Consider the following 11785-nt stretch of genomic DNA (forward strand, 5'->3'; position numbering starts at 1 on the left):
TCATTTGCATATACGATTAGCAGCGTTTTACTGGGCGAAATTAAGTGATGTTACAGCCAAGTCATTTTGTTCAGCCTTTACTCACAATGAAATAAACATTCCTGCGTGTTTCTGCTGAACATTGATTCTACATTTAATTACATTTAAAGAAAATAACAGTAATATTAAATTAATATTACCATCATTCCCAAACAGAACAGAGTTTCTTAATATATTAAATATTAGTTCAGTACCAACACCAGCGTGAAGTCTCTACATCTTAATGGCCTCATATATGGTCATAAGAATTTGAACGTTGTCTTCCCATATAACAACCCATATAGAAATCTGGCATATGACAATATATACAAATCACATATATGGCATAAGTATATATAGCAAAACCATTCGAATTACAAATATGTACATACTGTACAGGATCAAATACATTAGCAATCATTTTATATGTGTTCATATATGACACACACACACACATATAATATTTAAACATATGTATATATCTGTAATTCCAGTGGTTGAAATATAAAATATACAAGTAAACAGACATTTTTTGCAATATTTTAAAATATATGTGGTATATATGACATCTATTTTTCTATATTCATCCATTTCCCTATTTATTTATCTATTTCAGAGTTCGCCAAAACAGAATGAACCGCCTATTTTTCTATATGTGAAATTCAAATATAAACTTGTATGTTATATACTGTGTGTAATTCGCATATATTGCCATATATCAGATTTCTATATGGGAAACCTATACACAGTCACACACACACACACACACACACACACACAATACAAATATGCGAGAAAGACACTTCCACATACCTATAAACTTTTTTTCTGTCTGACCAAATCCAATAGCACCAGTTCAAGGGTTAACTGATGAATCTCCAGACTATGTGGTCACATTTCACCCCAAATTAATGTCGATCAATAGTTTCTACTCATTATTTGTAGTGAAATATGACTTGTTTTAATGAGATTCATCCCTTGTGTGGTATAGTCTAAAGCTATGAGGTGTTTACATGTGCTGAAGGTGGTGTGTTTTGTGGTTTTGTAGGTCTTCACAGCTCATCCTTCTCTTCTCCTTCACAATAGCAGGACGCCCTCTGGCCGTTCATGAAGGGTCTGCAGCCCAAAGTCCACACAGTGTTGTACATGGTGTCGGCAAAGGTCTCACAAGCTGTGCGAGAGAATGGACAGGAAAAGTTATCACAGATCATCCAGATGTCAATCCATTTAGACTTTTTACATCTCAGCACTGGTTTGCTTTCCTTTCCCTTGTTTTATGCAACCCAGGCTCATAGGAGATACAGTTGAAGTCAAAATTATTCAGCCTCCTGTTCATTTTTTTTTCCTTTTTCAAATATTTCCCAAATGATGTTTAACAGAGCAAGGGAAAGTCTTATTTGTTTTATTTAGGCTAGAATAAAAAAAAAAATTAAGGTTAAAATTATTAGCCTGCTTAAGCATTTTTTTTGATTGTCTACAGCAGTGTTTCCCAACCCTGTTCCTGAAGGCACACCAACAGTACACATTTTCCACCTCTCCCTAATCAAACACACCTGAATCAACTCATCAGAACATTAGAAGAGACTCTAAAACCTGAAGTTAATGGGTCAGATAAGGGAGACGTACAAAATATGTACTGTCAGTGTGCCTCCAGGAATAGGGTTGGGAAACACTGGTCTACAGAACCAACCATTGTTACAAAATTATTTGCCTAATTACCCTAACTTTAACCTGATAAAGCCTTTAAATGTCACTTTAAGCTGAATACTAGTTATTCTGCCGTCACTCCGGTGTCTCTCTTCCCAAAGTTAGACAGACAGATAAACTCTTTCCAACACGTGAGATTGTGGGAGAATGCTGCTTTATTCCATGCCACATTGAGTATGTTGAAACAGAGTGAAACTATGTAACAGATGTACATAAAATGAGCTATAGTTATCTATGTACATAACAATAACATCTGAGATAGAATATAAATACAAACAGATAATAAACTTACAGACAATGCTTCTACAGATGATCACAGGATGAGAGATTGTAAGTGACTTCTTGTAAGGTATTCGTTTTTAAATGAGGCTAATAACTGATTCTAACTGTCAGAATGTATCTATGGCAACAACAATTTAAAAGAAGCTAAATGACTAGGCATTCATTTATGGATTCTGAATACTAATATTTAGTAGATGATCCAGCACACTAGTATCTTGAAAAATATCTAGTCAAATCTTATTAACTGTCATCATGGCAAAGATAAAAGAAATGAGTGATTAGATTTGAGTTACTGAAACTGTTATGTTTAGAAATGTGTTGAAAACATCTTTACTTTAAACAAAATTAGGGGAAAAAAAAATAGGTTCAAATAATTCTGACTTCAAAAGTATTTGTTTTTGTAAATCCAGTGGAGGCCGGCGTGTAAATTTTTGACAATTTCAAATATGTTACTGGGGCAAGTTTTCTCATATGTGCCATCTCTCGTAAATCTACCTGAGGCCACTGTGTACATTTCTGCATACGTCTTTCTTACGCATTCGGTTGGCTTATTATAAGTATATATATTATACGCAAATCAGCTTGATATTGATTGACTTACCCACCTCCCTTCCCTTAACCCAACCGGTCAGCTTTTTTTTTAATGGGGTTTTGTTTTACCTGGTTTCTGGAACCATCCTTCACTAGACTTGAACCCTGGTCTGCATCCCAAATCTAACAATGTTCATGGTGAACTACCGAGCAAACCAGTCCCACTGGAACGCAGTCTATACAGAGGTAAGTACCACCCCGTATCTTTCGTTTTATTTACAAAAATGCAGACATGTATACCCCCAAGCACAAATTTCTGAGTTCTCAAAAATGTATCCCTGGGCACATTTTCCCAATGAGCCTGTGTTTAGTTTTGAACAGTTTTTTTATATATTAGATATAGAATAGCTCTGTTTTGATATAAACAATTTACTTCTACTTCTTTAAACATCTTGAATGGTTTTCACTGAGAATCTTACTGTTTCTCATGGCATTGTCTTCTGTCTTTATACGCTTTTCATAACCCAGTGTTGGGTCAACTATTGTGTGGACAAACACAATTATTGGGTTAAAAAGTGTCATCTAAATTTAATCGAAAAACTTTATAAATAGTTGGGTTTGTCCATATTTGACTTAGGGCTATGACAGTATTCATAGATTGTAGCTAAAAAAACTTTTGGAACAGCCTTTTTTCTTTATCCTTTTTTCTTTAGCTTAGTTGGTTTGTATCAGTGCTAAAATGCTTTGCAAAAAAGCTTTGTCTTTTTCCTTGTCCAAATATCTAAAATAAAAAATTATTAAATCAAGAAGCATTTTCTAGACAAGTAAAAAGTACTGTTTTGTTTTCAGAAATTATAAATCAAATCTCAGATTTCTTTCCTTAAAACAAGCTAAATTGTCTTCCAATGGGTAAGTAAAATATACTTTTTTAAAATTAATAAAATATTATTTTGCTTAAGTTAATTTTGACTCATTATTTATGAAATCAAAACAGCAATTTATACTTGTCTAGAAAATGCTTCTTGAATTAAGAATTTTTGGATATTTGTACAAGAAACAAGTGAAAACTCTATGTTAAAACAGACTTTTTTGCAGTGCCTGTGAATATTTCCGCACCTTCAACTTTGGACATGAGGCCCAGACTCTTCTTCAGGTCACCGCAGATGCTGTGGAGGCACCAGCGGAATTTGGTATCACAGCGATACTTGTTGGATCCACAGGTTTCATAGCAAATATCTAGCTGGTTGCAACATTTGGTCATGGCTGGTACACCCATATCAAACTGTGGAGTAAAGACGCATTTAACAACATAAATAAAGCAATAAAACACTCTCACACTAGTCAAAATAAACCAAAATGCAATCCACTTGCATAATAAGAATTATGCGTTTATATATGGGTAACATTTTAAAATAACATTGCATGAATAATGATGTACTAATATGTGAATTAAACGTTACTTTATTATGAACTGATGGTGAGCTAAGTCATGCGCTGATCAATAACTAACTTTAACTACAACATAAGTCACATGAGTTCATCATGCTTGTTAATTAATGTATTAATTAACACTTTCGCTTCAGCTAAATGTAACTAAAATGAACTCATGACCTGTAAATTATGTCATGACTTTACTTGGAGGGGCACATTATTATTATTAACTCATTCTCAACTATACTCATGAACTCCTGTGTTAAAACTAACAGTTATGCACGTCCGTCTAGTGTTTGTTTACATTGATAAACTACAGAAACATCAAAACGAACAGTTTAAACAGTTCATGAGTAGTTAAGAATGAGTTCATGATAATAATGTGCCCCTCCAAGTAAAGTAATGACAATTAACAGGTCATGAGTTCATGTTAGTTACATTTAGCTTAAACTTAAGTGTCAATTAATACATTAATTAACAAGCATGTACTAACAAGTAATTAAGGTATTCGTTATTTACATCTATGACTGTTATTCACAACTTCACCTATGATTGTTCTTGATTAGCGCGTGCTTTAACTCATCATTCACGAGTTCACACTTGCAATAGTTTCAGAATAAAGCGTATTTGGCGTGCTGTCCGGGGAGAGGGCTCTGAGCTCGGGGAAGACACCCAAACTCGAGTTATTCCTCTTATCAGGAAACGGAGAGGAATAGGGATTCGAGCGAAGTATCCAGCCCCAGAACGCTCCCCCCGGGATTGTAATGCTTAAGAGGTGAGGTGTCGGGGTGGTGGAGGGATGCTAAAGTCGTAAGATGCTGCAGGTAAGACAGCTTTGTGATATATAGGGGTTTGGTCAAGAACTGATTGGATAACAGAATAATTGTCAATGACGTATTTGATACTGAAACTTCTGCGCGTGCTCCTCCCGAAATTTGTTTATAAAACATCACTTAGTTCATATTGTAGTAACCACAAAACAACCAAAATTATGTTTAAAGGTGCTGTATGTACGTTGTTGACTCTTCTAAAGCATAAAAATACCATAAAATGTTTGCAGATATTGCCCGTTTAGCCAATTATATTTAAGTACCGCAGGTTGCCTTGATAGAAAACTGCATCTTTGATTCATTCAGTTAGGAAGGCTCCTAAAGTGTGCATCCACGACCGAAATGCGACCTCTGGTGGACAGTAGCAGACTCCGAAATGAGAAGCAGATTCAGAGTTCCACGTGAGATGGTTATTAATTAGCAAATAATATAAATATTATGAACATAAACATTAGGTGAGCAGGTTACATTGTAACCTCGTGTCCTATCGACACGCTATGTGAAGAGATACGCAGTGATAAGCAATTTGGCTGTTTGCACCAGATGAAACATGACAGAAGGTTAAATACTGCTGCTGCTTTTAGAAGTATGGCAATAAATGTCATGTAAAATGGCATTCACACTCACAATATTAGCATTTAACACTGAATAAAGCACATGAGGTGTACCTGAGCTGATCATTGTCAGTTTTCTGTTGTTCAGCTGCAAGAAACAGAAGCCGCTTCTAAAATATAAATTTCAGGTGTTGATTAGGACAAAAACTCCTTTTGATATGGAAAACATTCCGTCTATCGTGTGCCGTTGCTTTTATTTAGAACACGACTTAAATCAGCCTTTAGGCTTGATAATCAGGCACACTTCTGTTGATGTCGTCAATCTGGCAACCTGCGCTTGCGTGTGTTTTGAACCAGGAGTGTAATACCTAGTTCAACCACTGGGTGTCAAACTGCACCTTTAAATTACATATTAGTACATTATTCATGCAACTGTACTGCTAACAAATAAGCAAACACAAAAAGCGCAGACACACAAAACATGTTAGTCACAAAAAGTTCACGAAACTTCAGCTGCTGACAGGTGCTTTAAATCCAATGGCATTTATAAAAATGTATTTTTGTTTTCAAATGCAGAAGTATTGTCACGCCTGACATCCACACTACTCCAGTATCTTTGACCCACAAAAACACAGCGCTTTGAAAATGCTGAAGATTCCATTTTTCTCGAGTTCACACTTGCAATAGTTTCAGAATAAAGCGTATTTGGCGTGCTGTCCGGTGAGAGGGCTCTGAGCTCGGGGAAGACACCCAAACTCGAGTTATTCCCCTTATCAAGAAACAAAGAGGAATAGGGATTCGAGCGAAGTATCTAGCCAGGCCCCAGAACGCTCCCCCCAGGATTGTAATGCTTAAGAGGTGAGGTGACGGGGTGGTGGAGGGATGCTAAAGTCGTAAGATGCTGCAGGTAAGACAGCTTTGGTATATATAGGGGTTTGGTCAAGAACTGATTGGATAATAGAATAATTGTCAATGACGTATTTGATACTGAAACTTCTGCACGTGCTCCTCCCCAAATTTGTTTATAAAACATCACTTGTTTGGGACTACCAATGATCTGTTTCAGTACAGAGTCTATTGTAGATGCTGGAGGAGTGTGGATGCCAGAGAATCAATTAAAAAACTTTTCTGTTTCAGTACATCTATGGATAGACTGTAAAGCAAACTTTTGAAATCAGAGGTGTGGTTACACACAACTGCCCTCTGATTGGTCCTCTGGACTATTGCATATCATTACCTGATTCATCAAGCCACTCTCATATGACCACTACACAAGCGCAAGACTGTAAATATGGATGCCGGCAAAATATGAACGTGAATGGTCATGTGTTTTATGGCGTTATACTGTATAGTGTGGACTGAAAAAGTTGTTTTTATAATTTTCACTGTAAAATGGTGTTTTAAATCAAAATGCACTAATGTAAATGGCGCCTTTAGCTTTTTAAAAAAAGCTCTGTTTTTGTAGGGTCAAAGTAGCTGGAGTAGTGTAGGCCAAAAAGACTTCCCTGCATCATCTTTGGTGTGAAAAGATTGGACTTTGATTTAGTCAGAACCTTGGTTACGTTTTAGTTTTAATTATTGTTTTGTCTCATCATAAGTTAAAACATGACAAAGTTTCATTGCCGCCTACTATAGTACAAGACTATAGTACTTATTGAATGGACACACTTATCTTAAGTTAATTTATTTAGGAGCAAAAAACTTCACAGAGGGATTTCGGTGGGTCTTTGTATGGAAAGTAATTGGCACATTTGTCTTCCTCTTTGGTCAGATGCCAAACTTAACTGTCCGGAACCTGTTGGATGTTCACTTTGCAAGTCCTTTCTAATCTCTCAGGTTTAAGAGCCACATATTTAATATTTCGCTGTGTTGCAAAGCCAGACATTTAATTGAATGGTTTACAGTCTGTTCCACATTGCAGCTTATTATCAATTAAAACATAGAAACAATTGTCTGACAGACTGAGTCTGATGGAAGTTACTTTTTATTCATTTTTCTTTGGCTTAGTCCCTTTATTTCTCAGGGGACACCACAACGGAATGAACCACTAACTTATCCAGCATATGTTTTACACAGCGGATGCCCTTCCAGCTGCAACCCAGTACTAGGAAACACCCATACACTCACATTCTCTCTCACACACACTTATACATGACGGCCAATTTAGTTTATTCAATTCATAGCGCATGTGTTTGGACTGTGGGGGAAACCGGAGCACACGGAGGAAACCCACACCAACACGAGGAGAACATGCAAACTCCACACAGAAATGGCAACCTGACCCAGCCGATACTCGAACAAGCGACTTTCTTGCTGTGAGGCGACAGTGCTAACCACTGAGCCACCGTTTCGCTCGCAAGTTACCTCTAAAAGATAATTAATTACTAATTACATCCTTACAATTGTATTTACAGTAAATTACTTTTTTATTCTAATACAGTTACTCCGTATACTATATGCCCATAAATCTCAAGGCATAAACAATAGAAATTAAACTGTTTAAATGATAATTTTTGTGACAAACGGGATCTTTAATTTTAACATTTACACCACAACCATTTAAACAATACACCAAAACACAAAAAGTTTCAAATTATTGACACCATATTTCATACAAACGCTGGTCTGAAGCATATTATTTAACCAAAAGACCAATGCAATCTCACGGCAATTCGTATAAACTCGTACGATCTAATTCGAACAATTTGCTCATCACTCAATGAGGGTTGGGTTAAGGGGCGGGGTTGGGTGCCACGCCTCCTTTTTAAAATCGTACATTTTTGTATGACTCAATTCGTATGAATTCGTACGAATTAGCCACTAAACTGAACGTAAAATACTTTCAATAAAAAATAAAAGATCAGGCTGGAAAGACTATTTTCCATCATACTGTATAATACTATCATAATCCCCCATTAGTTATTATTTTATTTATATAACTTCACATAAGAAGGTTGTTTTGAATGGATTCTTCCCCTAAACAGTGCATACGTCAGTGTCTTGATTTCATTGTCCCAGGTCAAGCATGTGGATGGATCTTACCAAAGCTTTGCGGTGGCTGCCTGGCCACTGGCTAATGTTAGTAGTGAGAAAAGGACACATACACTATTCGGTACCTGGAAGCCAAGCAGTGACGTGCTACAACCATCAGGTTCTTGCATCTGATAGCCAGGACGAGGCTGAGGAGCTTTACCTGAAAAAAAAAAGAATTTGTTATGCTATTATTAATATTTCACTGACTTTTATTATATATTTATGATTCTTTAGCAGTCTGCATGCATCTGTGCTTGATTACGTGTGGCCGAAGTGACTGGATGTGGAGAGGTGTCACAAAACTTCTTTCGAAGTATATATACAGTCAGATATTCAGAATTATTAGCCCTCATGTATATTATTTTACCTCAATTTCTGTTTAATAGATGTTTTCAACACATTTCTAAACATAATAGTTTGAATAACTCATTTCTAATAACTGATTTATTTTATCTTTGTCATGATGACAGTAAATAATATTTTGTCACCTTAGAATTATAAGGTTCTATCTGACATTTTTGTCAAAATTGAGTTATTGACATTCTTATTAAATTACATCTTATTTACATTATGTGGGTTTTTTTTAATAAGTTGTTTTACATTTTAAGACTTTAAAAAATAAATAAATAAATAAATAAAAATTCTACAAAGTTGAACTCTAGCTTGGCTCTATAAGGTTCTTTCTGTGAGCCAATCAGCATTTTTAATGCACGCACGAAGACCTATTAGGATCAGCTTTCATTGTCATTTTGCCGGACTGCTCCATTGACAGCAGGAAACGCCAGAAAGACAAAATCACACAAAATCAGAGTCGCCTAAATAATACAATACCACACAAAATTGAGAAGTGTGTAAATGTGATGATTTAGAGGCTTTTCTTGACATTAAGATTCATTCATTCATTCATTTTCTTTTTGCCTTGTCGCTTTATTAATCTGAGGTCGCCACAGCGGAATGAACCGCCATCATATCCAGCATATGTTTTACGCAGCGGATGCCCTTCCAGCTGCAACCCATCACTGGGAAATACCCATACACACTCAATTACACACATACACTATGGCCAATTTTAGCTTAACCAATTCACCTGTACCGCATGTCTTTGGACTTGTGGGGGAAACCCACGCAAACACGAGGAGTACATGCAAACTCCACACAGAAATGCCAACTGATCCAGCCGAGGCTCGAACCAGCAACCTTCTTGCTGTGAGGCAATCGTGCTACCCACTGCGCCACCGCATAGCCGACATTAAGATGAAATGTTGAATTTTACATTGTTGAAAAAGAAATAAATATTAAAAAATGTATATATTAAACAGGAAATATATTTCTATGTTTATATATAGTCAGTGAAACACTCTTCAGTGTTTATTAAACTCATTTGGTCATCGTCTGTTTCTTTTAAAGTCTTTAAATTTAATATTAAGCCTTGAAGGGCAAATACTTAATTTAATTCATGGGGCATATAATTCAATAAATATAATTCAATAATTCATATAAAGCATAACATTTAATAAATATTAACATATTAATTAGATAAAATTAACATCTGCTCATTTTGCCGTTCTCATATTAATCTTGAGTGCCTTTACAGTAGTACTGCATCCATCTTTTCTCAGAAAAGGCCCACGGCACACCTCCAGGTGCTGGTTTTTTGGAAATCTGTACCTTTCTACTGTCAACAGTGCACAGCTTCAACCTACAACCGGTGATATCATTGTAAATAAAACAGGGGGAAACTTTGTACCTTTGAAACTTTGTGCCTCTCATCATACCTTAGGTCAGATAAACAGCAGTCAGTGATAGAGACAGACATGGATGAGACTGAAATACAGCTTATTGGTCAAAAATGCCAAGTAAGTTTATTTGATGTGTTTGTTGTGGAGTCTTTCTGAAACGATGAATCACACACAAATGACATTTGCAGCACACACACATATGCGCGTTTACTGACACCATGTGGCTGTGGTGATTATAGTGGTTACACAGAACTACACAGCGATTTTACTTTCTTTATTACAAACATGCTCCGTTTTAAAAATGTTTTAAACTTATAAAACTAATTCTTGAGGTGCAGCTGATCACAGACAGTTCAAACAGAGCTTTTAATCCCAGTTTCATTGCAAAAAATGTTCTATGGACATATGTATATATGTTATTATGAAGACATGGCTCCTGTCAATCAAGTCATTGGGTGTGGAAAAACTGCATTCCTACGTCACGTTGCGGTGGGCCTCAAAATCACTGGGATTTGAGTCCTATTTTAACATCAGGAAATTAAAAAAAAAGACACTTGTTGTGTCTCTATCACTCCAATATGTCAGTGGACACACTATAACTACACACAGCTCTGTCCTAACAGCTTCCAAAAGTTGATTTTGCATCATAGGTCCCCTTTAAAAGCAAACAAAAAAGTTTCACGTACCATATCTGCAGCGGTACTGACATACACCATCACGGCCTCCCATCAACTCCAATATTGAGTCAAAATAGCCATTGACTGACTGTAAACTTCCTCGGATGGAGCCAAACCCCCAGTCTTCATCATCCTCAGATTCTTCTGTGGCACTCGGTGCAGGTTTTCCCTCAACAGGGGCATCTGCCATTGGAACATGCTCTGCCTGATTCTCCTGATTAACATCTGGGCTGCCATCAGCAGGCGAATCTACTGAAGCCGCATCTACTGAAGCCTGGATAAGAGTTGCAGCCAAGCCTGCAGAGATACACAGCAGGAGCAGAGGTAGTGCGCGAGGAAACATGATGTCCTATTACTGTACAGTCCAGGGAAACCAACGAAGTTGAAGGGCTTGAAGGAAAAAGAGTGAGCAGCAGAAAAAAACAGACAGTGTTGATAGTGCCTCGTGGAAGGGACTTTGACCTGTGATTAGATCAAGCAGACAGCAAAGCATTGATTGGCGCTAAGGTTAAAGGTAAGGTTCAATCTCTTGCTGAGGCTGCTCTCTCTGTGAATCACAGTCAAACACACTCCTCTAGTATAATTCACTCTTGGCTTTCTTTATCTGCAGTTCACACTAAGAAGACGGTCTCCTCTCGCAGATTAAATTAAATTATCTGTCTAACTAGTTGGCATGCTACTACTGTTTTTGGCATTAGCATGCTGGCTGTTGGTAATCTAAAAAGCTAGTCATGCTAGGCTATTTAGTCACGTGAAGTAGCATGGAGATTGCAAGTATGAAGTAATACTGGGTTACAAGGCTTTGATAAGATTTATGGATCAATGATGGCTGATTTGTTACAGTTATTGGCAGTGGTGGAAAGAGTACTGAAAAATCATACTTAAGTAAAAGTACCATTACTTGCCTAAAAATGTAGTGCAAGTAGAGTAAAAGTATCGGTTGTAAATAATACTCAAAGTATGAGTAAAAAGTAGCCCTTTCG

The 11785-nt window shown here is 36.7% G+C and overlaps 1 protein-coding gene across 2 annotated transcripts; it reads right to left on the reverse strand.

Annotated features, from left to right (window-relative positions):
- Window positions 1–3: 3 nt before the first annotated feature.
- On the reverse strand, window positions 4–11245 carry pla2g12b (phospholipase A2, group XIIB). 2 transcript variants are annotated; one of them, XM_056470776.1, is made up of 4 exons: window positions 10812–11245; window positions 8470–8546; window positions 3655–3820; window positions 4–1189 (listed from the first exon to the last, which is right to left on the reverse strand). In XM_056470776.1, the coding sequence occupies exons 1-4, from the start codon at window positions 11143–11145 to the stop codon at window positions 1071–1073; spliced, it is 696 nt and encodes a 231-aa protein (XP_056326751.1). In that variant the 5' UTR covers window positions 11146–11245; the 3' UTR covers window positions 4–1070. The 2 variants fall into 2 exon arrangements, with proteins under 2 accessions (XP_056326751.1, XP_056326750.1); XM_056470775.1 differs by having other exon boundaries at window positions 8458–8546.
- Between the last annotated feature and the right edge of the window lie 540 nt (window positions 11246–11785).

This window comes from Danio aesculapii, chromosome 13 (assembly GCF_903798145.1).
Source record: "Danio aesculapii chromosome 13, fDanAes4.1, whole genome shotgun sequence".
NCBI classification, from domain to species: Eukaryota; Metazoa; Chordata; class Actinopteri; order Cypriniformes; family Danionidae; genus Danio; species Danio aesculapii.